This window comes from Physella acuta, unplaced genomic scaffold, assembly GCF_028476545.2.
Source record: "Physella acuta isolate Inbredline_101_S28 unplaced genomic scaffold, ASM2847654v3 ptg002029l, whole genome shotgun sequence".
In the NCBI taxonomy this organism is placed as follows: Eukaryota; Metazoa; Mollusca; class Gastropoda; family Physidae; genus Physella; species Physella acuta.
In genome coordinates, this window is record NW_026733533.1 from 8,177 (window position 1) to 35,678 (window position 27,502).

Sequence of the window (27,502 nt, forward strand, 5' to 3'; positions counted from 1 at the left end):
TTCTGAATTATTTTCAGGCTTAATTTTTTTTTAAATATTTTTTTTTACTGTCGTTTTGATTGCAAAAATCTAAAAAAATAGTTTCCCTTCCATGTCAACAATGATGATGGAAGGATTCTCGTCAACTCGGTCATGACCATTGCACATTTCTAGATCTAGTCTAGACCTAGATCTAGACTGTCCCTCTCCCAAACCCCACTGGCGTTCCTAGGTTGGTATCACCAGAGGCGTAGCGACCCTTCCCGGCGACTGGGGACAAACCTTCAATTTGGCGCAACCCCCCCCCCCCCCCGCGGGGAACAAACTTTCAATATTTATAATGCAAAACTGCAGCTGAAATGAGCTTTTAATTTTTTTTTCTGCCTGACTAAAACCCTAACTGTAAAGTAAATGTATAGTAGCCCTTTACGGACTAGACGGTCCATACGGTAGATGAAGTAGAGTTAACTTGTCTCTGGACCACGGCATAAATATAAAAGGATCATGTGGTCAGCACAACGCTGAGCCGCCTTTACTTTCCCTAACGTGAGTCAGGTACCCATTATAGGTCAGGGCTATGATAGGTACCCATTATAGGTCAGGGCTATGATAGGTACCCATTACAGGTCAGGGCTATGATGGGTACCCATTATAGGCCAGGGCTATGATGGGTACCCATTATAGGCCAGGGCTATGATAGGTACCCATTATAGGTCAGGGCTATGATAGGTACCTATCATAGGTCAGGGCTATGATCAAACGTGGCAGCTAGAGGGAGAACCAAGTCGGGTTAGGTAAAGACGTGTTATGGTTTAGGGATCCATACTGTACGTGGTAGTTAGTTCTTACACGTCTGACTTTAACCGTGAGCTAACGATAACATTGCTGCTGCTATGGTTACAGGCCGGCTCGGTATCAGTGTCTAGGGCGGGCTCGAAGCCCGCGTCCAACAGTCGTCTGATGAACAAGTTGCACAACTCGTGGAGCGATGCTAAGCTGGCTGTCTTTACTGCTGGGGACGATTCACAGGTAATCTTTCACAGGTGGGACCACAGGTCATACAGGTGGACCACATACAGGTCATATAGGTCGACCACTGGTCATAAAAGTGGACCACATACAGGTAGGTGGACCACATATAGATAGGTGGACCACATACAGGTAATCTTTCACAGGTGGGACCACAGGTCATATAGGTGGACCACATACAGGTCATATAGGTGGGCCACATACAGGTCATATAGGTGGACCACATACAGGTCATATAGGTGGACCACATACAGGTCATATATGTGGTCCACATACAGGTCATATGAGTGGACCACATACAGGTCATATAGGTGGGCCACATACAGGTCATACAGGTGGACCACATACAGGTCATATAGGTGGACCACATACAGGTCATATAGGTGGACCACAGGTCATATAAGTGGACCACATACAGGTAGGTGGACCACATACAGGTAATATAGGTGGACCACATACAGGTCATATAAGTGGACCACATACAGGTCATCTAGGTGGGCCACATACAGGTAATATAGGTGGACCACATACAGGTCATATATGTGGTCCACATACAGGTCATATGAGTGGACTACATACAGGACATGCAATATTTGTGGATCACACACACTTGGGTTTGGCTTATTGCATGCGGGTATTAATGAGTCATCAAACTGGTAACATGTGAATTACATAAAGTAATATGGGCCAATGAAATATAGGTAAAATGGGTGGATAGCATTCAAATAATCTTGTATTCGCGTCTAGCCGCACTGCTTATAATAAAACGTCTTTTACAAGCAGTTGAAAGAGATAGCCTTTTTCTAGGATGCCAATTTTTACGACGGTTTATTATGCTGTAGAATAAATGGAAAGTACAAATATTTATTTGTTCTGTCTTTTTGAACTATAATGAAATATAAAATCTCATGCGTCTTTTTTAAAAAAAAACAAAAAACAACTGATCCAAGTTGTAGGTTAATGATGGCACAGAACAGCGGCTTACATAAATTTTATCATATTAAATTAATTAAATATACGAGCCGATCCACGGCGAATTATACGCCGCTATTTAGTTGTTTTATTTTCTACTTTTCAGTAATTCATAATTTGAATGCTGTTACTGAAATTATTTGCTTTAAAACACTAAAACCCTCCTTTTCCCCAACCCCCCCCCCCCCCCCCGTGAAAGCAGCATCCTCTTAGTTACCTCCCCTAAGTTTAAAATAGTTTTAAACTAAATTATCTGTCCCTTATAGGCGTCACTAAACCCGGCTCTATGATTGTAAACATTTAGCGTGAACCACAGCTCACCAGACCATGTGGGGGTGGGGGGTGGTTGCGATATGCCTAGAGAAGAAGAGAGGGGACTGCAAGGCGCGCTTACAGCTTGTTGTTTTCTAACGTTTCCAAGAAGAGAATTATATATATAGATTTATAAAAAAAAAACACTAGCAAATCTTGGCGCCTCGTTTTTAAAATACAAACACATCTTGGTGTGCCCCCCTCCCATTTCCTAAAATTTGTTGGCGCTTGTCAAAATCCCTACCCGTATTTTTGTTGATAAGAGTTTGAATCCAAACTTGACCTACTCGACTAAGTCCTCTCTACTCCTTGCGGAGCTTAGGGCCTCAACAATAACCTCCTCCTATCCCCGGCTGTTGATTTAGCAACCTCCCAAGACATTCCTGCTGTCTTTAGTTCTTCGAGAAGACTCCGCCTCCAGGTCTGTCTTTTGCAAACTCATGGACCAACAGAGAAAAAAAAATGATAAAGAAATAGAAATAAAGTGTGGACTAATTGTTTAGGCAAGCGATACAACTTTTCTATTTTGGGTCTGTGCAAGCGAAGAAGACACGCCAGGGGTGGAGGGGGGGGGGGGGGAAATCTTCTTAATGTGTTACATCCACACAGTTTTCCATCCAATACCAGAGATTCTTTCCCCCAACCGAATAACGCCTACGGTCTACCCCCCCCCCCCTCCCCCGAACGAAATAGAATTTGCACAGAAAATAAATACTTTACGCGTGTCCACCGACCGCCCCCGGTAAATCTAGTCCACCCCCCCCCCTAAGATTTCAAGTGCCCCCCCCCCCCCCCAATGAAAAAAGTCTGAAAAAAAAACACTGGTCAAATACCAGTGACTAACAGATCAGCCTTGGTTACATGGTTGTTGTACCACTGGCGTCATAATGATAATACAAAACAAAATATCGTCAAGAAAGTCCACTGGGTATTTTTACCGACTATAGGGAATCTAGTTATAGTTTATTACGATTTATTAAAGGGAAGTTACCAAACTAAGTTTTAGATAATCATTGAAAACTATCCTTAGTAAATCCTTAGTAAACACGCATTAAATGCATTTAAATTTTTAATCAAATAAGTATTAAACGGAAACTGTAGAAAATTAAATAAATAAACAATAAGCCTTAACTCAAGGGAGGTAACTGTAAAAATACTACTTTAAAAAAGCATACGGGTTGTGTCTCTTTGACTTTCAGAAAGGTAAATCATGTGTATTCACCACGACTTATCTTGTGAGCCCACTATAGTTTCATAATGTTTCACAACGTCTCACCATAATTCACCATCTTGTCTTACCATGTATAGTCACGCTGCTCATATAATATCCCATCATATGGATTCAGCAAATCTCACCATATTTTACTTTATCTTACAATTTCTTAAAATATCTCATACTACATCATCATGGATTGTCATATTGCTCACCATATTACAGTATATGCACTCTTACATATCTTACTATATATATATATATATATATATATATATATATATATATATATATATATATATATATATATATATATATATATATATATAAAATATATAAAGCTCAATTCTGTATGTAACATGTAAAAAGTTTGTTTGTCGTTGACATACTTCTATGGATTTAAGTGTTAGACTATTACCGTGCTCTTAGTCTAAATTTATGAGTTAAAAAATTACTGTTGAAAGTGTTGGGAAATAATTTTCATTTTTCAAACTGATAGTAATAATTGTCGGCATGTTCATTAAGCACAATTTTAAAAAAAATGGTTTGGGTGGGCAATGCCGGGTTTATGATGATTACTAAACACACAGGTAACGGTCTTTAACAGAAAGGTTTTTCACAGAAGCCAGAGCAGGGCCTGGCCGGGACGGCTAGTATATATACATATATATATATATATATATATATATATATATATATATATATATATATATATATATATATATATATATATATATATATATATATCTTCATATCTTTCACATCTTACCATATTTTATCCGATACATCACCATACCTCACTATGTGTACCTACCGTATCTCACCACACCTCAACACATCTCACTACATCTCACCACATATCACCCTGCCCTACCCTCCCCACCCAGGGCATGAACGCCGCCATCCGTGCCGTAGTCAGGATGGCCCACTACCTCGGCTGTACCGTGATGTACATCAAGCAAGGCTTCAAGGGTATGGTGGCTGGCGGTGACAACTTCACTGAGGCCTCCTGGATCTCCACAGAAGACATCGCAGGGGTGGGAGGCACCATCCTGAAAACGTAACTACCTCCTGGTTTGTTGGTTGTGGTTTGGGTTTGAACCCGCGGTTTTAAGGATAATTTTGGATGTAGGGAAGCATATTAGTAAAGAGGACGTGATAATTAGAATTCGATGTATGGTTTTGGTTCTAGTTTTTTCATTTGCTAAACGAATGTGATGTGGTCGGTGGTGAAGTAGGTAGAGTCGTGAGGGTGTGCTGGACGGTCAAATGGGGTTGTGGTTCGAGTCTGTGTGTTAGGGTTAGGCTTAATTATGCTCGGGAGTAACCTGATGTTAGGCAAGGGGAATGGGTGTGCGTGAGTCAGGGGAGGGGGTATCTTACACTAGACCAGAGCGATGGATAACGTGATATTAGCCGAGATGGGTGGTGTATCATCTGCTATGTGTGGTGGGGTGGACGGGGTTTAAGGCTTGTTTTATTTTGAGGTGTGAGCAACCAGACATCTTAAGAGCCAATTTTAATAACAAAGTTTTGTTTGTACAGGAATAAAAGACAAGTGTTTGTCTCTTTACAGGTGCAAATGCCCAATCTGTTTTCTCTTTACAGGTGTAAATGTCAAATATGTTGTCTCTTTACATGTGTAAATGTCAAATATGTTGTCTCTTTACATGTGTAAATGTCAAATATGTTGTCTCTTTACAGGTGTAAATGTCAAATATGTTGTCTCTTTACAGGTGTAAATGTCAAATATGTTGTCTCTTTACAGGTGTAAATGTCAAATATGTTGTCTCTTTACAGGTGTAAATGTCAAATATGTTGTCTCTTTACAGGTGTAAATGTCAAATATGTTGTCTCTTTACAGGTGTAAATGTCAAATATGTTGTCTCTTTACAGGTGTAAATGTCAAATATGTTGTCTCTTTACAGGTGCAAATGCCCAATCTGTTGTCTCTTTACAGGTGCAAATGCCCAATCTGTTGTCTCTTTACAGGTGCAAATGCCCAATCTGTTGTCTCTTTACAGGTGCAAATGCCCAATCTGTTGTCTCTTTACAGGTGCAAATGCCCGATCTGTTGTCTCTTTACAGGTGTAAATGTCAAATCTGTTTACTCTCTACAGGTGTAAATGTCAAATATGTTGTCTCTTTACAGGTGCAAATGTCAAATCTGTTTACTCTCTACAGGTGTAAATGTCAAATATTTTGTCTCTTTACAGGTGTAAATGTCAAATATTTTGTCTCTTTACAGGTGTAAATGTCAAATATTTTGTCTCTTTACAGGTGTAAATGTCAAATATTTTGTCTCTTTACAGGTGTAAATGTCCCGAGTTTGTGGAACGGGCCACTCGAATGAAAGCTGCGAAAAATTTGATCGAAAACGGCATTCAAAATATTGTAGCTATAGGCGGAGACGGGACGCTCAAAGGTATGTAAAATATTGTAGCTTTAGGCGGAGACGGGACGCTCAAAGGTATGTAAAATATTGTAGCTATAGGCGGAGACGGGACGCTCAAAGGTATGTAAAATATTGTAGCTATAGGCGGAGACGGGACGCTCAAAGGTATGTAAAATATTGTAGCTATAGGCGGAGACGGGACGCTCAAAGGTATGTAAAATATTGTAGCTATAGGCGGAGACGGGACGCTCAAAGGTATGTAAAATATTGTAGCTATAGGCGGAGACGGGACGCTCAAAGGTATGTAGCGTCACAGCTTAGTGGTAGCAGATAGAGAGACGCTCAAAGGTATGTAGCGTCACAGGTTTACCTAGTAGAGAGACGCTCAAAGGTATGTAGCGTCACAGGTTTACCTAGTAGAGAGACGCTCAAAGGTATGTAGCGTCACAGGTTTACCTAGTAGAGAGACGCTCAAAGGTATGTAGCGTCACAGGTTTACCTAGTAGAGTAGAGAGACGCTCAAAGGTATGTAGCGTCACAGGTTTACCTAGTAGAGAGACGCTCAAAGGTATGTAGCGTCGGTGCCCTGTCAAAACGGCCCGGGACAAATCGACCCCGTCAAAACGGCCCCGTTAATACGACCCCGTCAAATCGACTCCCGACAAACCGACCCCGTCAAAATAGCCCCGTCAAAAGGGCCCCGACTTATTGGCTCCCGTCAAATGGGCTCCCGTCATATTGACTTGCGACATATAGGCTCCCGACAAATGGGCTCCCGATATTTAGGCTCCCGACAAATAAACTCCCGACATATTAACCCCTGACAAATAGGCTCAGGACATATTGGCTCCCGACAAAGCGGCTCCCGACATATTGGCTCCCGACATAAGGGCTCAAGACAAATGGGCTCCCGGCAAATGGGCTCACGACATTTTGGCTACCGACAAATGGGCTCCCGACATATTGGCTCCCCGCAATTGGGCTCCCGACATATTGGCTTTTGACAAAATGACTCCCGACATATTGGCTCCAGAAAAATGAATGATATGACCACTATTGGCATACAAGTAACCATTGTGTCCTACCTCCAATACCACCATAACCTCTTTTTAATGCCCAAATGAAATTATTTTTTCATGAACCAACATTAATTCACAAACAAATCGAGCCCTTAACAGCTAAATTCCACCAATTCTAAAGTTTTGATAATGTTTAATTTACAACAGAAAAGATCTGTTGCTTAAAAGCGAGCACAGAAGTGTAAATGTATGATATACATGATGTTAACATGATAACAGCATTTTGTTTTGATGACCTACAAGCACAGTGGCGTAGCGAGGTCGGTTGTCACCCGGTGCGGCACTTAATGGTGCCCCCCCCCCCCAGAGGCGTTGCGACCCTTCCCGGGGACAAACTTTCAAGTTTTCGATTTGCACCCCCCCCCCACACTTTCGATTTGCACCCCTACCCCCTCAACTTTTTCTCTATATATTTTGCTATTTTTTGCCTTTGTGTCACCCCCCTAAATGGTGTCACCCGGTGCGGTCCTCACCCCCCCCCGCCCCCCCCCCCCCTCGCTACGCCCCTGTACAAGCATATTGCAGTTAGGAAGGTACAGCATGGACCCTTCTCCCCACACAATGAGTTGGAACAGCCTATAACCGACTCAATTATGGATGTCATAGATAGAGGACCCTTAAATTAAAACATACTATATTTTATAATAGATAAACTAATATAAAAATAAGGCCTGCCGAACAAGAGATGCATACGTTGTATTACATAAAAGTGTTGGATAAGCTAACTCTAAAGAATATTGATGAAGGGGTCCCACTGGCAGATGTCATATTCAATGAGACCGCTTTGCCGTGAGACTTAGTCTCTACAGAAACGGTATTGTCAGTGCAGTGGCGTAGATAGGATTTTTGGGCCCCTATGCAAAAATTATCAGTGGGCCCCTTCGTCAGCCGTTAGGCCAGTGGCGTCGCTAGGTCGGGTCTCACCCGGTGCGGCACTTCGTATTGTCACCCCCTCCCAGGAAACAAAGCATATATATATATATATATATATATATATATATATATATATATATATATATATATATATATATATATATATATATATATATATATATATATATATATATATATATATATATATATATATATATGTGTGTGTGTGTGTGTGTGTGTATATATATATGTGTATATATATATATATATATATATATATATATATATATATATATATATATATATATATATATATATATATATATATATATATATATATATATATATGTGTGTGTGTGTGTGTGTGTGTGTGTGTCGGCCTACATAGGCCTAAAATTTATATATATGCCACATACTGGTACACGTACGTGTTTAAGCTTTAATCACTGCTGACTTAATAGTAACGATGTTTATCTACAGTCTGTTTATAATACAGTTGGATGTAGCATTGTTTTCTTTATAGTTTACGTTTACGTCGTGGTGTCACACCCCCCCCCCCCCTCTTGATATAATTTTCGATTTGTACTTAGAAGACTATTTAACTTTAACTAATGGATCTGGAAAATGGCATTTCATTCTATAAATTTTACAATTTTTTGCCTTTGGTGTCACCCCCCCCCCCCCTAAATGGTGTCACCCGTTGCGGTCCGCACCCCCCACCTCGCCTTCGCTACGCCTCTGCGTTAGGCTACAGAGGAGTTAAACGAAGAGATCAACTTCTACTTACGATGGATATTTTTTAATATATAAATATTCTGACGGCAACATTTTGTATTTTATATGTCCTGATTTTGTATTTATACTATATTATTATGCTTGCCTACTACTGCTAAAAAGTTTATTTATAGGCTGATTCTCTCAATGTCCTGCACGACAAAGTGATATAGCCTGTAGTGTTATTATAACGATTGGGCTCTGTTTGACCCACAAACACTGAATCCCACTGCCGAATCGGTGGGGGGGGGGGGGGGGCTTTTTGGAACTTTTAACCTTTTTCTTTTTTAAAATTATTTATATGTAACAAATATTAAAATTCCATTGTAAAAGTTTTAATTTTTTATGAGGGAAAGGGCCCCTATGTGCCTTGGGCCCCCATGCCTTGCTTACGCTAGCTTTACGGTAGCTACGCCACTGTGTCAGTGGTCCTTTTGTCTGGAGCCAAATTGACAGGAGCCTTTTTGTCGGGAGCCAAAATGACGCTAGCCTATTTGTCGGGAGTCGTAATGACGGGGGCCGTTTTGTGGAGAAACTAAATGGCGGGAGCCTATTTGTCGGGAGTCGTAATGACGGGGGCCGTTTTGTGGAAAAAACTAAATGACGGGAGACTATATGTCGGGAGCCAAAATGACGGGAGCCTATTTGTCAGGAGCCTTATTGACTGGAGCCCTTTTGTCGGGAGCCTATATAACGGGAGCCTATTTGTCGGTAGCCTAAATGACGGGAGCCTATTTGTCGGGAGCCTATATGACGGGGTCCATATGGCGCTGGCCCTTTTGACGGGGCCGATTTGACGGGGTCGTTTTGACGGGGCCGTTTCGTGATTGGCCGAATTGACGCCGCACGGTAGCGTCACAGGTTAGTGGTAGCAGATAGAGAGCTTCATATATAGCCCAAAAGTCTCGAGTTCAAATCCCTGAGTCCACCCAACTCTGATGGGTAACCGATTGACGCTAGCAAAAGTAAAGGCCACTGGACATACACAAGGTCGGAGAAAGAGATAAACTCTACTTCATCTGCTCTATTGACCACCAGGTTTGAGAAGGTGTTACATTTAATATAACAGATGGGAGCCGGACGATTACCCATAAGGAGTTTTACGAGAACTAAACAAATGCTCGAATGAACATACAAAAACAGAAAGTTTTTATATTTTGAAGCGAAGGTTTATTTTTTTTTTAATTACGACAATTATCCATATTTCAATTTCAGAAGATGCATGTATTTCTTTAGTAATTACGGCTGGCATTATTAGTCGAGGTTTTGCGTGAATTTTAGAAATATCAAAACCTATTACGTACAACTTTGCGGTCATCCATTAATGACGTCACACTCGTAGGGGGGAGGGGTCCGTAATTTTGTGACGATGTGTGATGAGGGTGAGGGGGGGGGGGGGGGTCAGATGTTGCGACGTCACATTTTTGCATTATAAAAAAGCAATGTTAGAAAACGAATTTTAGACGTTATTTCGTGTTTCAGATAACTGTTTTAATAAATTGTAATAGTTTAGACAAGATTTTGGAAAAATATCGACGTTTAAAAAAAATTCAACTGCAATTTTGAGGGGGTTTGTAGGTTGAGGTGTGACGTCATTTTAGGGGGGGGGGTCTGGCTTTTTGTGACGACGTGTGACGGAGGGGAGGGGTGGAGGTAAAAATCGTCAAAAAAAGCGTGACGTCATTTTTGGATGACCCCTTTCTGCCTTAAAACCCCAGTCTAGCTATAACCAAAACATAACTAATCTCTCTCTTCCAATAGGGGTCCACTCATTACAGAAAGAGTGGCAGAGTATCATTCGTAGCCTGGACGACAAAAACTTGGTGGATAAAAGTCTCTTGCACAAGTTAGTTTCTCTTATCTAAAATCTATTGTGAGTCTGGCTGAAATCAGAAGAAAAAATAGTAAAGGGAAGCAACTAAGATATATGGTTTTCTTACTGAAAAGAGAAGTATCTTCCCTTAGTAAAGACTTCTATAAATATACTTTTAAATATACAAAATTAGAGTTCACAGAAACTGGATTTTACTGGCACTGAATAAAATCATTTTGTATCTGAAGTAAGCCTATACTAATAAAAAGTTTAAATATTACATTGCTCGTCAATTTTCTCAATGGATTTTTTCTTAAAAAAAAGTTTTTTAGAAAACGTTTTCTAAAAGTTTTTCAAAATTAAAACATTTTAACTAAGATAAAAATTCGCCATGATTTTCAATTTTTGAATGACGAACTTAAAATAGATACCACTGAATGTTCAGTCTGTGGCCGTGCAAATAGAAAAGGTTTTCGATTGTGTTCATTGTGTTTTGTCTGTGTGCTAAGTGTGCTGGCCGTTCGTTGACCGTGTGCTGACCGTGTGCTGACCGTGTGCTGACCGTGTGCTGACCGTGTGCTGGCCGTGTGTTGACCGTGTGCTGACCGTGTGCTGGCCGTGTGTTGACCGTGTGCTGACCGTGTGCTGACCGTGTGCTGGCCGTGTGTTGACCGTGTGCTGACCGTGTGCTGACCGTGTGCTGACCGTGTGCTGGCCGTGTGTTGACCGTGTGCTGACCGTGTGCTGGCCGGGTGTTCGCCGTGTGTTCGCCGTGTGTTCGCCGTGTGTTCGCCGTGTGTTCACCGTGTGTTCACCGTGTGCTGACCGTGTGCTGACCGTGTGCTGACCGTGTGCTGACCGTGTGCTGGCCGTGTGCTGGCCGGGTGTTCGCCGTGTGTTCGCCGTGTGTTCGCCGTGTGTTCGCCGTGTGTTCACCGTGTGTTCACCGTGTGCTGACCGTGTGCTGACCGTGTGCTGACCGTGTGCTGACCGTGTGCTGACCGTGTGCTGACCGTGTGCTGACCGTGTGCTGACCGTGTGCTGACCGTGTGCTGACCGTGTGCTGACCGTGTGTTGACCGTGTGTTGACCGTGTGTTGTTTATGTGTTTTCTGTGTGTTGACCGTGTGTTGACCGTGTGTTGACCGTGTGTTGACCGTGTGTTGACCGTGTATTGAACGTGTGTTGACCGTGTGTTGACCTGTGTTGTTGCAGGTATAAAAGTCTGAGAGTGGTTGGCATCGTGTCCAGCATCGTCAATGACGTCTGCGGCACTGACATGGCCATCGGGGCCAACTCGGCCATTCACAAAATCCTGGAGGCCACCGACGCCATCGCCACCAGTGCCAGCAGTACCCGGGCTGCCTTTGTTATAGAGGTGGGTTGTCATGGGGCGGGTTGTTATAGAGGGGTTGTCATGGGGCGGGCTGTTATAGAGGGGTTGTCATGGTGGGTTGTCATGGGGCGGGTTGTTATAGAGGGGTTGTCATGGGGCGGGTTGTTATAGAGGCGGGTTGTCATGGGGCGGGCTGTTATAGAGGTGGGTTGTCATGGGGCGGGTTGTTATAGAGGGGTTGTCATGGGGCGGGTTGTTATAGAGGGGTTGTCATGGGGCGGGTTGTTATAGAGGGGTTGTCATGGGGCGGGCTGTTATAGAGGGGTTGTCATGGGGCGGGCTGTTATAGAGGGGTTGTCATGGGGCGGGTTGTTATAGAGGGGTTGTCATGGGGCGGGCTGTTATAGAGGGGTTGTCATGGGGCGGGCTGTTATAGAGGGGTTGTCATGGGGCGGGTTGTTATAGAGGGGTTGTCATGGGGCGGGCTGTTATAGAGGGGTTGTCATGGGGCGGGTTGTTATAGAGGGGTTGTCATGGGGCGGGCTGTTATAGAGGGGTTGTCATGGGGCGGGTTGTTATAGAGGGGTTGTCATGGGGCGGGCTGTTATAGAGGGGTTGTCATGGGGCGGGCTGTTATAAAGAGGGGTTTTCATGGGGCGGGTTGTTATAGAGGGGGGTTGTCATGGGGCGGGTTGTCATGGGGTGGGTTATCATGGAGGTGGGTTGTTATGGGGCGGGTTGTCATGGGGCAGGTTGTCATGGGTCGGGTTGTCATGGAGGTGGGTTGTCATGGGGCGGGTTGTCATGGGGTTGGTTGTTATAGAGGTGGGTTGTCATGGGGGTGGGTTGTCATGGGGACGGGTTGTCATGGGGTTGGTTGTTATAGAGGTGGGTTGTCATGGGGGTGGGTTGTCATGGGGACGGGTTGTCATGGGGTTGGTTGTTATAGAGGTGGGTTGTCATGGGGGTGGGTTGTCATGAAGGTGGGTTGTCATGGAAGTACGTTATTATGGGGCGGGTTGTCATGGGGATGAGTTGATATTGAGGTTAGCTGTCAAGGATGTTGGTTGTCGTGACTGAAAAAAGGGTTGTCCTGGATGTAGGTTTTGTCATGGATGTGCTATAACATCCGCTCATGCGTGACCAGTGCTTCCATTGTTGCAGGTGATGGGGAAGACGAGCGGCTACCTGGCTCTAGCAGCTGCTGTGGCGTGTGATGCCAGCATGGTGTTTCTACCTGAGTGGCCGCCGCAGGGGGACTGGAGGGAGGAGCTGTACAGCAAGGTGAGGTGGAGGTGGGGGTGGGAGGTTTATGTACAATGGCGGGGGAGTACATCAATATGTAGGATTGAGAGAAACTAGATATAACTTAAGCCAATAAGACTTTATTTTTAAATTCTACCTCTTTTAGCGTTTTGCTACTGTAAGCCATGATTAATTTTATGCTGAGGTAGCCCAAGGTGACATCCATGTGATATAGCCCTTAGTTACATCCATGTTAATGTAGCTTACGCTTACACCTATGTCGATGTAGCCTATTCCCCTAAGTCTGTAGCTCACCTGTAACTTACCTGTATGTCTGTAGCTCACCCGTATCTCACCTGTAGCTCACCTGTAGCTCACCTGTAGCTCACCCGTAATTCACCTGTAACTCACCTGGAGCTCACCTGTAGCTCACCCGTACCTCACCAGTTGCTCACCTGTAGCTCACCTGTAGCTCACCAGTTGCTCACCTGTAACTCACCTGGAGCTCACCTGTAGCTCACCCGTATCTCACCTGTAACTCACCTGTAGCTCACCTGTAGCTCACCTGTACCTCACCTGTACCTCACCTGTAGCTCACCTGTACCTCACCTGTAGCTCACCTGTAGCTTACCTGTATGTCTGTAGCTCACCTGTAGCTCAACTGTTGCTCACCTGTACCTCACCTGTAGCTCAACTGTTGCTCACCTGTAACTCACCTGTAGCCCACCTGTAGCTCACCTGTAGCTCACCTGTACCTCACCTGTAGCTCACCTGTAGCTCACCTGTAACTCACCTGTTGCTCACCAGTAGCTAACCTGTATGTCTGTAGCTCACCTGTAGCTCACCTGTTGCTCACCTGTACCTCACCTGTAGCTCACCTGTAGCTCACCTGTAACTCACCTGTTGCTCACCAGTAGCTAACCTGTATGTCTGTAGCTCACCTGTACCTCACCTGTACCTCACCTGTAGCTTACCTGTAGCTCACATGTACCTCACCTGTAGCTTACCTGTATGTCTGTAGCTCACCTGTAGCTCACCTGTAGCTTACCTGTATGTCTTGTACTCACCTACAGGTGCGAGACGACCACCTGATGGGGGTGGAGTGTATCATCATCTTCGTGTCCGAGGGTGCCACCGATAGGTTTGGGAAACCGATCACCTCGTCTGACGTGTGTTGTGTTCTCACAGAGAAGCTTAACATCAACTGCCAAGCCACAGTGCTGGGTCATGTCCAGGTCAGTGGGTCAGTCGGTCAGTGGGTCAGTGGGTCAGTCGGTCAACCAATCGGCCACTCACAGAGAAGCTTAACATCAACTGCCAGGCCACAGTGCTGGGTCATGTCCAGGTCAGTGGGTCAGTCGGTCAGTTGGTCAGTCGGTCAGTGGGTTAGTGGGTTAGTGGGTCAGTCGGTCAGTTGGTCAGTGGTCAGTGGGTCAGTCGGTCAACCAATCGGCCACTCACAGAGAAGCTTAACATAAACTGCCAGGCCACAGTGCTGGGTCATGGTCATGTCAGTCGGTCAGTGGGTCAGTTGGTCAGTCGGTCAGAGGATCAGTGGGTCAGTTGGTCAGTCGGTCAGTGGGTCAGTTGGTCAGTCGGTCAGTGGGACATTTGGTTAGTGGGTCAAATAGGCAGTCAAACAGCTCATCGGCTGCTCACAGAGAAGCTTTAATATCTACTGTCCTGGGTCATGTGAAGTCATGTGGGTCAATGGGTCAGTCGGTCAGATCGCCTGGTCACTTGTTTTGTTGGTCATCTGATTAGATGTCACAGATCATATTTCAAACAGGCGTCCTGTTTACAGTATTTTGACACACGTTGCTACACGTTTTACGTGTAACGAAAACCAAACAAGATCGTTTGATACTTTTGATACATCTGTTATAAACCCGTTATCCTAATAAGGATATCGCGAAAGCTTGCCCCTCCCCCCCCCCCCCAGGTATTTAGTGTGTGACGCCATTTAAATCGACCAGGGCGGCGCCCCACGGTTCACCTATGACCTCTCTCCCCCAGTGTGGTGGGGTGCCTTCCGCCTATGACCGGGTCATAGCGGCAAGAATGGGGGCGGAGGCCGTTGTGGCGCTCAAAGGCCTGACGGACGAGCATGGATCCTGCGTCATCGGCATCAACGGGAACGAGATCTCACACATGTCCATGGAGAAATGTCTGGAGACCAACGATCTCCTGGAGCATCATCTGGTTGACAAGAACTTCATGGAGGCCGTGCGTCTGCGGGGCAGGCATTTCCAGGTGGGTGGCAGGTGTTTCCAGGTGGGTGGAGGGCATTTCCAGGTGGGTGGTAGGCAGGTGGGTGGCAGGTATTTCCAGGTGGGTTGCAGGCATTTCCAGGTGTGTTGCAGGTATTTGCAGGTGGGTGATGGCGTTTGCAGGTGGGTGGCAGGTATTACCAGGTTGGTGGAGGGCATTTCCAGGTGGGTGGCAGGTATTTTCAGGTAGGTGGCAGGCATTTCCAGGTGGGTGGTAGGCATTTCCAGGTGGGTGGCAGGTATTTTCAGGTAGGTGGCAGGCATTTCCAGGTTGGTGGCAGGCATTTCCAGGTGGGTGGATGGCATTTCCAGGTGTTTGGAGGGCATTTCCAGGTGTTTGGAGGGCATTTCCAGGTGTTTGGAGGGCATTTCCAGGTGTATGGATGGCGTTACAGGTGGGTAGAGGGCATTTTCAGGTGGGTAGATGGCTATTGCAGGTGGGTAGTTTGTGGCAGGCATTTCAGGTGTTTTTTTTTGTAGACATTCTATGTTCTAACATTTTGACTGTGACCTTCTTATCTCCTGTGGCAGAGTCTCCTGAGCTCCTACGTCCTCCTGCACAGCATGAGATCGAACCCCGGGATTATCGATCTCCCACTGAGCCGGGACAGGACCGTGGCCGTCATCCAGGTGGGGAAGGCGTGTGTGGGCCAGTGCTTGATTATCAAGTCTTTTGTCGGCTTCTGCCAGAGCAGGTAGGTCATCAGGTGGGGAGGTCGTGTGTGGGCCAGTGCTTGATTATCAAGTCTTTCGTCGGCTTCTGTCAGAGCAGGTAGGTGATCGGGTAGGATGGGATGGGTCTGTGGTAGTGATGGACGGTGTAGGACAGTGCTACTATAGCTCAATATAGAGCTGTAGGACAATGTAGGACAGTGCTACTATAGCTCTGTACAAGACTGTAGGACTTTGTGGGACATTAATCTGTATAGGAATGTACTAATGTAGGGCTGCGTAAAACAATTCTACAGTAGGCATGTTTTACTGTAAAACTCTGTAGGGCTTAGTAAATTTGTTACTGTAGGCCTTTGTAGGACTGTGCTACTATAGGACTTTTACCGTAGGACTATGTAGAGCTAGTCATGACTTTGTCTTGTGGGAATTTGTAGGGCTTTACTACTACAGGAGAATACAATTCTAAAAAAAATATAATATCTTTTCCGTCATTGCCTGACTGCTGAGACCAATACTTAAGGCACGTCCATATCAAATACCACCCAGACCTAAAAACATCGAAAGTACATTGATACAAGTTTAAAATAAAAAGACTAAAAATATACATTGTAAGTTTTTCTTTTGACTGGGTTAGAGGCTTCAGTGTGTATACATTGTAAGATTTTCTTTTGACTGGGTTAGAGGCTTCAGTGTGTATACATTGTAAGATTTTCTTTTGACTGGGTTAGAGGCTTCAGTGTGTATACATTGTAAGATTTTCTTTTGACTGGGTTAGAGGCTTCAGTGTGTATACATTGTAAGATTTTCTTTTGACTGGGTTAGAGGCTTCAGTGTGTATACATTGTAAGATTTTCTTTTGACTGGGTTAGAGGCTTCAGTGTGTATACATTGTAAGTTTTTCTTTTGACTGGGTTAGAGGCTTCAGTGTGTATACATTGTAAGATTTTCTTTTGACTGGGTTAGAGGCTTCAGTGTGTATACATTGTAAGATTTTCTTTTGACTGGGTTAGAGGCTTCAGTGTGTATACATTGTAAGATTTTCTTTTGACTGTGTTAGAGGCTTCAGTGTGTATACATTGTAAGATTTTCTTTTGACTGGGTTAGAGGCTTCAGTGTGTATACATTGTAAGATTTTCTTTTGACTGGGTTAGAGGCTTCAGTGTGTATACATTGTAAGATTTTCTTTTGACTGGGTTAGAGGCTTCAGTGTGTATACATTGTAAGATTTTCTTTTGACTGGGTTAGAGGCTTCAGTGTGTATACATTGTAAGATTTTCTTTTGACTGGGTTAGAGGCTTCAGTGTGTATACATTGTACGATTTTCTTTTGACTGGGTTATAGGCTTCAGTGTGTATACATTGTAAGATTTTCTTTTGACTGGGTTAGAGGCTTCAGTGTGTATACATTGTAAGATTTTCTTTTGACTGGGTTAGAGGCTTCAGTGTGTATACATTGTAAGATTTTCTTTTGACTGGGTTAGAGGCTTCAGTGTGTATACATTGTAAGATTTTCTTTTGACTGGGTTAGAGGCTTCAGTGTGTATACATTGTAAGATTTTCTTTTGACTGGGTTAGAGGCTTCAGTGTGTATACATTGTAAGATTTTCTTTTGACTGTGTTAGAGGCTTCAGTGTGTATACATTGTAAGATTTTCTTTTGACTGGGTTAGAGGCTTCAGTGTGTATACATTGTAAGATTTTCTTTTGACTGTGTTAGAGGCTTCAGTGTGTATACATTGTAAGATTTTCTTTTGACTGGGTTAGAGGCTTCAGTGTGCTGGCCATCAAAGACGGCTTCGAGGGGTTGCTGAAGGGCACCGTGGTGCGTCTATGTTGGGACGTGGTCAAGCACTGGTCATCCAGGGTCAACGACTGCCTGGGGTCCTGCAGGTACCCGGCGGCACATTACGGTCTAGGTATGGCCTTGATATCAATCTCATGTCTGTTCTTACATCACATTATGGTCTAGGTACGGCTTTGACACACATCGCATGTATGTTCTTACAGCACATTATGGTCTAGGTACGGCTTTGATACACATCGCATGTATGTTCTTACAGCACATTATGGTCTAGGTACGGCTTTGATAAACATCGCATGTATGTTCTTACATCACATTATGGTCTAGTTACGGCTTTGACACACATCGCATGTATGTTCTTACATCACATTATGGTCTAGGCACGGCCTTGACACACATCGCATGTATGTTCTTACATCACATTATGGACTAGGTACGGCCTTGACACACATCGCATGTATGTTCTTACTACACATTATGGACTAGGTAAGGTCTTGACACAGATCGCATGTATGTTCTTACATCACATTATGGTCACATTTGCTGTGTGTTGTCGAAAACCCTGACATGAGACGAACTGACATCCAGCAGTCCAAGTCCATATTCACCAATGTCACACACCTGACATTTAACAGATGTCATCCACATTTGACATTCATCCTATGTTACTTCCCAAATGTCATTTCATATCTGACATACAACAGCTTTCAGTCATTATGTGACATTTACCAATCTTAGTCCACACTTGACATTCACGAGATGTCATTTGACACCTATATGTGACCCACATCAGTCCTCCCCCACCCGTCTCTCCCTGACCCACGTCAGTCCTCCCCCACCCATCTCTCCCTGACCCACATCAGTCCTCCCCCACCCGTCTCTCCCTGACCCACATCAGTCCTCCCCCACCCGTCTCTCCCTGACCCACATCAGTCCTCCCCCACCCATCTCTCCCTGACCCACATCAGTCCTCCCCCACCCGTCTCTCCCTGACCCACGTCAGTCCTCCCCCCACCCATCTCTCCCTGACCCACATCAGTCCTCCCCCACCCGTCTCTCCCTGACCCACGTCAGTCCTCCCCCACCCATCTCTCCCTGACCCACGTCAGTCCTCCCCCACCCATCTCTCCCTGACCCACGTCAGTCCTCCCCCACCCGTCTCTCCCTGACCCACGTCAGTCCTCCCCCCACCCATCTCTCCCTGACCCACATCAGTCCTCCCACACTCCTCTCCCTGACCCACATCAGTCCTCCCCCCACCCATCTCCCCCTGACCCACGTCAGTCCTCCCCACCCATCTCTCCCTGACCCACGTCAGTCCTCCCCCCACCCATCTCTCCCTGACCCACATCAGTCCTCCCACACTCCTCTCCCTGACCCACATCAGTCCTCCCCCACCCATCTCCCCCTGACCCACGTCAGTCCTCCCCACCCGTCTCTCCCTGACCCACGTCAGTCCTCCCCCCACCCATCTCTCCCTGACCCACATCAGTCCTCCCACACTCCTCTCCCCGACCCACATCAGTCCTCCCCCCACCCATCTCCCCCTGACCCACGTCAGTCCTCCCCACCCATCTCTCCCTGACCCACGTCAGTCCTCCCCCCACCCATCTCTCCCTGACCCACATCAGTCCTACCCCACCCATCTCTCCCTGACCCACATCAGTCCTCCCCCACTCCTCTCCCTGACCCACATCAGTCCTCCCCCACTCCTCTCCCTGACCCACATCAGTCCTACCCCACCCAACTCTCCCTGACCCACATCAGTCCTCCCCCACCCATCTCTCCCTGACCCACATCAGTCCTCCCCCACCCGTCTCTCCCTGACCCACATCAGTCCTCCCCCACCCAACTCTACCTGACCCACATCAGTCCTCCCCCACCCATCTCTCCCTGACCCACATCAGTCCTCCCCCACCCGTCTCTCCCTGACCCACATCAGTCCTCCCCCACCCATCTCTCTCTGACCCACATCAGCCCTCCCCCACCCATCTCTCCCTGACCCACATCAGCCCTCCCCCACCTATCTCTCCCTGACCCACATCAGTCCTCCCCCACCCCTCTCTCCCCCCAGAAAACATCGACGCCGCCATCCAAAACCTGGGATTGTGTGGCCTTCTGTTGGTCGGGTCGTTCCCTGCATTCGAGAGTCTGTACCAGATGTACGAGAAGGTGGGCACATATCGGTGAGTTCTTCATTGTTGGGTCAGCACATCTATGTGTTGTTCTAGAACATAGAACATATCGGTGAGTTCTTCATTGTTGGGTCAGCACATCTATGTGTTGTTCTAGAACATAGAACATATCGGTGAGTTCTTCATTGTTGGGTCAGCACATCTATGTGTTGTTCTAGAACATAGAACATATCGGTGAGTTCTTCTTGTTGGGTCAGCACATCTATGTGTTGTTCTAGAACATAGAACATATCGGTGAGTTCTTCTTGTTGGGTCAGCACATCTATGTGTTGTTCTAGAACATAGAACATATCGGTGAGTTCTTCTTGTTGGGTCAGCACATCTATGTGTTGTTCTAGAACATAGAACATATCGGTGAGTTCTTCTTGTTGGGTCAGCACATCTATGTGTTGTTCTAGAACATAGAACATATCGGTGAGTTCTTCTTGTTGGGTCAGCACATCTATGTGTTGTTCTAGAACATAGAACATATCGGTGAGTTCTTCTTGTTGGGTCAGCACATCTATGTGTTGTTCTAGAACATAGAACATATCGGTGAGTTCTTCTTGTTGGGTCAGCACATCTATGTGTTGTTCTAGAACATAGAACATATCGGTGAGTTCTTCTTGTTGGGTCAGCACATCTATGTGTTGTTCTAGAACTTAGAACATATCGGTAAGTTCTTCTTGTTGGGTCAGCACATCTATGTGTTGTTCTAGAACATAGAACATATCGGTGAGTTCTTCTTGTTGGGTCAGCACATCTATGTGTTGTTCTAGAACATAGAACATATCGGTGAGTTCTTCTTGTTGGGTCAGCACATCTATGTGTTGTTCTAGAACATAGAACATATCGGTGAGTTCTTCTTGTTGGGTCAGCACATCTATGTGTTGTTCTAGAACATAGAACATATCGGTGAGTTCTTCTTGTTGGGTCAGCACATCTATGTGTTGTTCTAGAACATAGAACATATCGGTAAGTTCTTCTTGTTGGGTCAGCACATCTATGTGTTGTTCTAGAACAGGGGTCTCCAAACTTTTCAGTCCGAGGGCCGCATTAACTATCAAATTTCAGTTCGGGGGCCAGTTTCTTCCTCAGCCATCACCAACAAACGATTTTTTCTTGGAGAAAAAAGATCCACGCGGGCCGGATGAGAGGACTTCGTGGGCCGCATCCGGCCCGCGGGCCGTAGTTTGGAGACCCCTGCTCTAGAACATAGAACATAGTGGTGTTGTTCTGTCACATAACTGTGAGTTGTTCTTGTTGGGTCAGCACATGTATGTGTTGTTCTAGAACATAGAACAAATTGGTGTTGTTCTGTCACATATAGGTGAGTTGTTCTTGTTGTCTTAGCACACATATGTGTTTTTCTAGCACATATCCGTGTTGAGCTAGCTCATATAGGTTTTGTTCTTGTGTCATATATGTGTTCTTGTGTCATATATGTGTTGTTCTAGCACATATCGGTGGACTACCCTTATGTCATCTCATCTTGTTGCCGTTCTTTGAATCAGCACAAAAAGGCGTTTTTCACATTTTCGGCTCTCTCATTGCACAAACAATCCATGTATAAAGTATTTTTCTTTGATGTAGTCATATCATGTATTGGTGCACAACTTTTAAAAAAATACAATATCAATAAAAACCAGGCTTGACCGATTTCGGCGGCCATCATTACCATGGCAACGATGAGATCAACCATGGCACAAATGAGATCTAACGTTTGCATTCCCATGTGTATGGTACCACTGTCTCTTCGACATAAATTTTAGTATCCTTACGTCTATGGTACCACTATCTCTTCAATTTCAGCATCCCCATTTGTATGGTACCACTATCTCTTCCAATTTTGTCATACCCATGTGTATGGTACCACTATATCTTCCAATTTTAGCATCCCCGTGTATGGTGCCATTATATCTTCCACAGAAACTTCGCCATCCCCATGTGTATGGTGCCACTATATCTTCCACAGAAACTTCGGCATCCACATGTGTATGGTACACCTATGTCTTCTAATTTTTTTACCCCCCATGTGTATGGTGCCACTATATCTTCCACAGAAACTTCAGCATCCCCATGTGTATGGTACACCAATGTCTTCTAATTTTTTTACCCCCCATGTGTATGGTGCCACTACATATTCCACAGAAACTTCGGCATCCCCATGTGTATGGTGCCACTTTCTCTTCCAATTTTGTCATGCCTCATATGTATGGTGCCAGTATATCTTCCACAGAAACTTCGGCATCCCCATGTGTATGGTGCCTGTGACCATCATGAACAACATCCCGGGCTGTGAGATCTCCATCGGCAGCGACTCGGCCCTGAACGAGATTGTCGGCTACTGCGATAAGATGAAGCGGCTCGCTAAAGCGAACAAAAACTACGTCTACATCATTGAGGTGACCGTTCACATACGTTTAATTACACACCACACTAATGTACTCATTTCACGCGTTAACACGCGTACACATAACCTACATAATTAAAATTTGCAACACATACAAATGTAACTGACCGTAGTAAAGATAAAGAAGAATGTGTAAATTTTGCTGAGGTTGATGTATGAATGGGTTATGTGGTCATCACCATACCCTCTCCCCTACATCTAAACCAACATTTCTGAGGATATTCAAGACCAGCGTCATGTGCTGTAATACTGACTAGCACTCGACCAGCCTATTCCATTAAAGTTGATGTATGTTGTTATATGTGTGCACCTGATAAAGGTGACTGGCCATAACTAAAATAATATGTTATCATATATGTATGTATCTGATAAAGATGAAAGGCCTTCGCTGAAATGTTATATTATAAATATATGTGTGCACATGATACACGAGGAAAGCCTTAACTTAAGTAATATGTTACAATTATATGCGTGTACCTGAGGTGACTGGCCATAACTAAAATAATATGTTATCATATATGTATGTATCTGATAAAGATGAAAGGCCTTCACTGAAATGTTATATTATAACTATATGTGTGCACATGATAAACGAGGAAAGCCTTAACTTAAGTAATATGTTATAATTATATGCGTGTACCTGAGGTGAAAGGCCTTAACTGAAATGAACTTTAATTTGGTGCCAGACTTTAGGCCAGAACTGCGGTTACCTCACCACCATGTGTGCTGTGTGTGTCGGGGCCGATGCGGCCTACATCAGACAGGAGGTCGTCAACCTAGACACGCTCTTACAGGTAAGTCTTTACACTGCTTTACAGGTAAGTCATGACAGTTTTACAGGTAAAATCTTGACACAGATTTACAGGTAAGTCTTGACACAGTTATACAGGTAAGTCATGACACAGTTATACATGTAAGTCATGACACAGTTTAACAGGTAAGTCTTGACACAGTTTTACAGGTAAGTCATGACACAGTTTTACAGTAAGTCATGACACTGTTTTACAGGTAAATCTTGACACAGTTTTACAGGTAAATCTTGACACAGTTTTACAGGTAAATCTTGACACAGTTTTACAGGTAAGTCTTGATACAGTTTTACAGGTAGGTCTTGACACAATTTCACAGGTAAGCGTTGTCAGACTTTCACTGTTAAGTTTTGACACATATTATTGGGAATTCAAGACACACTTTAAAAAGAACTTTTGGTAACGAATGCAGTTATATATCAGTTGGTTTTTTAAAACTCCGACAAATAATACGACTAGAATAATATGTTACATTTTTTACCTTAATGAGAACTTAACAAACGTCAATGAAACGACATGCGTATAATCCCCAGCCAAGGGTTACTTACTCTAAACAACATTATTTTCCATATTTGTGTTTTAACAAATGTAATGCAAATTAATAACATTTAGATAAATCCATGACTCAAGTTGTTTTGTTGACAACTTACAAAGATCTAATTTCATTTTTAACCATAATTTTCAATCTTAAATGCAAAATAAATTTTATTCCCCCCCCCCCCCCATACGAACACTAAAATTAATGTCTTTTTTCATCCACTACCAGCGTTATTTTTTTTTACTCAATAACGCCCAAATTTAGCTATCAATTTACCAAGCTCCTCTACCATCAGAATTCTTGATTTTTGTTTTTCTTTAACTCCCTAGGATGTGGACCACATTAAAAACAAAATCCAAAAGTCTGGCGTCAGGAACGCACTCATCTTAAGGAGCGAGTTCGCCAACGAAAACTACACATCAGACTTCATGCATAAATTGTTCACGGAGGAAGGTGCGACCGTCGTGTGTGTGACGTCAGATTTTGTGCAGTGCATGGTCAATACCGCGTTGTAAAATGCAGTTGTGCACTACGTTATATAAAGTGTTATTTTGCTTTATGGTCCTGTAAATTGTATTTGTGCGCTATACAGTTTTATTTTGTCATGTAAATTATATCCGCGTTATTTTTGTTGTGTATACTCCTTATCGCTTTATACTATGTATATTCCGCGATCTGTTTTTAATTTTGCGTTATTTCGCATTATGATATATATATATATATATATATATATATATATATATATATATATATATATATATATATATATATATATCAATAAATAAATATATATATATCAATAAATAAATAAATATAAATATAAATATATATATATATATATAAATATATATATATATATATATATATATATATATATATATATATATATATATATATATATATATATATATATATGAATACAGGAGCCGGCGTGTTCTCGTGTCGAACCGGAAGTGTGGGGCAGGTACAACTAGGTGTCCTCCCCTCCCCAATGGACCGTAAAAGCGGGACCATCTACGGGCTACGCAGTGGCGAGTGGCTGTTGAACACGGTGGAGGCTATCTCCCCCATGAACGGCATGATTTATGAGTGAGTACATCTTCGCCGCTCATACTTTCTAATCGGTCACGTGACAGTATCCTAAAGTGTGGACTTGTTTTTATCATCTCCGACAATAGGGCTGGTAAGTAGGTCACCAACCAGTTCTATGGCTCATGCAGGTTTTATTGAGGCGTAGAACTGGTTGGTGACCTACTTACCAGCCCCATTACGATTTAATCGTTAACCTTTCTTTAAGCTCATACACCTCCCACCTGATATACATTGTTTTTTTTTCAAAGATGTTATCGCCAAGAAAATTTCCTCAACTGTTTATATATATAACGAACCATCACCTATTAAAGTTTCCATTTTGAGGATCTTTCTGAGCGGTAACAAAGTATGTGGGTACGGCTAATCGGTTAGGGGGTTGTTCTTGCAGTGAGAGCCCCAAGAACAAGGTCGTGCTGTGTCTGAACAAGAGGATCATCATGTTCAGGCCGGTCACCAGGCTCCTCGCTGAGACGGACCTGCAGCTCAAGGTCCCCACCTACAACTGGTGGCTCAAGGTCAGGGTTAGGTCAGCTCGAGGCTCAAGGTCAGGGTTAGATCATCTCGATGGTCAAGGTCAGGGTCAGCTCGAGGCTCAAGGTCAGGGTTAGATCGACTCGAGGGTCAAGGTCAGGGTTAGGTCATCTCGAGGGCCAAGGTCAGGGTCAGCTCGAGGCTCAAGGTCAGGGTTAGATCGGCTCGAGGGTCAAGGTCAGGGTTAGGTCGATTCAAGGGTCAAGGTCAGGGTCAGCTCGAGGCTCAAGGTCAGGGTTATGTCACTTTGAGGATTAAGGTCAGGGTTATGTCAGCTCGAGGGTCAGGGTTTGGTTTAGGTCAGATTGATAGTCACGGTTAGGGCGATTTTTACTTGAAGGTCAAGGTTAGCGTTAGGTCATTTTGAGATTCAAGGTTAGGATAAGTCAGATTGAAGGTCAAAGATAGGATTAGGTCACTTTTAGGGTCAATGTTAGGATAGGTCAGCATATCGGATCAAGGATTGGTTAGCTAAGGGAACTAGCGGGATAGGGTCAGGGTTAGGTCAACCGGTGGGTAAAGGTTAGGTCATTCAGCGGGTTGATGGTAGGATTAGGTCAGCCAGAGGGTCAAGGTTTGGGCTATGTCAGCTCGGTGGCGATAGTATGGTAACTCTAACTAGCTAATCAAGATTCGGCATCAAGTTGCTCGAGGTTAGATTTGGTCCAGAAAGTTGGTCAAGGTCATATTTGGTTCAGACAATGGGTCAAGGTTACATTTTGTTCAGAAAGTGGGTCAAGGTTAGATTTAGGTAATAACATACTTTAGGGCCTAAGTGTATTTTAAGGAAGTGTACGGATGTTAGGTTTAATTAATTAAAAAAAAACAGAAGTCTTTTTAGATTAATGAATAAGACAATACTAAAAGTTTCACATGAACCAACCCCTCCCCCCACCCCTAGCTACGACCCTTGATTCGCATCCTGACCCAGCACTACGAGGAGGACTACGAGATGGAATCGACGGACGACAATGAAGACACTCCTCAAGAGGAAACCACCCAACTCTTCGATCACGCCGTGGGCGTATGAGTGGGTGGCTGTGGACACGCCCACTAAATGGGGTGGTCGTGGACACGCCCACTTTATGGGGGGGGGGTGTTGTAGTGGACACACCCACTAGATGGGGTGGTCGTGGACACGCTCACTTGATGGGGGGGGGTTGTAGTGGTCACGCCCACTTGATTGAGTGGTCTTGGACACGCCCACTTTATGGGGGGGGGGGTTGTAGTGGACACGCCCACTTGATTAGGTGGTCGTGTACACGCCCACTTCATGCATGCATGTCTTTCAATGTCGACCCGAAGTGTGAGTGAACGTGAGGGAGTCGTTTGCGTCATACGTACTCACCATTTGATGCACGAGAAATTGATAGTCGTAACGAACGAACGTAAGGGAGTGATTGAGATGTTCTATTGGTATCATTGGGACATGATTTGTGTATATAAAATGTTTGAAAAAATATATGTTTGTATAAATTTTGGGTACAACCTAGACAAATTAAATTCACTACTTTGAACATTGTATAAAGATAAGCCGCAGATAGAAATGAAAGTGCTAGATTAGTTCAAAACCCTAAACCCACCACTCATCAAATAAGAAAAAAATTAAACTTTGAAAGCACATAAAGTTTATGTTGAACATCCAAAGTTTTTAATCGCATTTTGTAAATTATTTATATTTTTATTTGAGCTATCTTTCGTTTATTTTCATTATTTTACTAATAAAACAGCTACCAAATTATTTTCTGTGTGTTCAAACTTCCATTTTTTTATATTTAGTATACATCTGTCTCTGTCCGTCCTCCCTTCTGCCCGTCCATCCGTCTGTCTGTTTATTTGGGTGTTGTTGTTTTTTTTTGCTTGGGGGAAGGGTGGTGGGGGTGACCATCAACCAGAAAACACAACTGGAGTAAATCTAAGTTAGCAGAACATATTAAACGTTAATTAGATTGTGCGTCAACTGATGCTTTTACCAATGATTTATCTTGTGTTCACAAATAATTTTAAAAGTATTTAACAGGGGAGATAATTATCTACTAAACTACAATAATCAACACTAAACAATTATATATACTATAAAATTAACATACATTTTGATAATACTTTTTTACAACCTGATACATAATAATTTATATTTTCCTTTTAAAACTACTATAAAAATGATATATTACGCAAGTAAACATTT

At 43.9% G+C, this 27,502-nt stretch overlaps 1 protein-coding gene across 1 annotated transcript; it reads left to right on the forward strand.

Annotated features, from left to right (window-relative positions):
- The first annotated feature begins 897 nt into the window (after window positions 1–897).
- On the forward strand, window positions 898–26,409 carry LOC131931777 (ATP-dependent 6-phosphofructokinase). The gene is made up of 17 exons (XM_059288606.1): window positions 898–1,008; window positions 4,393–4,565; window positions 5,818–5,930; window positions 10,388–10,472; window positions 11,654–11,816; window positions 12,939–13,058; window positions 14,093–14,254; window positions 15,036–15,272; window positions 15,821–15,984; window positions 17,724–17,875; window positions 19,835–19,946; window positions 22,174–22,339; window positions 23,034–23,141; window positions 24,024–24,147; window positions 24,618–24,783; window positions 25,175–25,301; window positions 26,219–26,409. The coding sequence occupies exons 1-17, from the start codon at window positions 940–942 to the stop codon at window positions 26,345–26,347; spliced, it is 2,370 nt and encodes a 789-aa protein (XP_059144589.1). The 5' UTR covers window positions 898–939; the 3' UTR covers window positions 26,348–26,409.
- Window positions 26,410–27,502: the final 1,093 nt, after the last annotated feature.

Bases quoted from the DNA above. Each gene is read 5' to 3' on its own strand.
- LOC131931777 (XM_059288606.1), top strand. From the start codon at position 940: ATGAACAAGTTGCACAACTCGTGGAGCGATGCTAAGCTGGCTGTCTTT. The intron at 5,931-10,387 runs GTATGTAAAATA...CTCTTCCAATAG, and splicing joins CGGAGACGGGACGCTCAAAG to GGGTCCACTCATTACAGAAA. The intron at 23,142-24,023 runs GTAAGTCTTTAC...TTAACTCCCTAG, and splicing joins ACCTAGACACGCTCTTACAG to GATGTGGACCACATTAAAAA.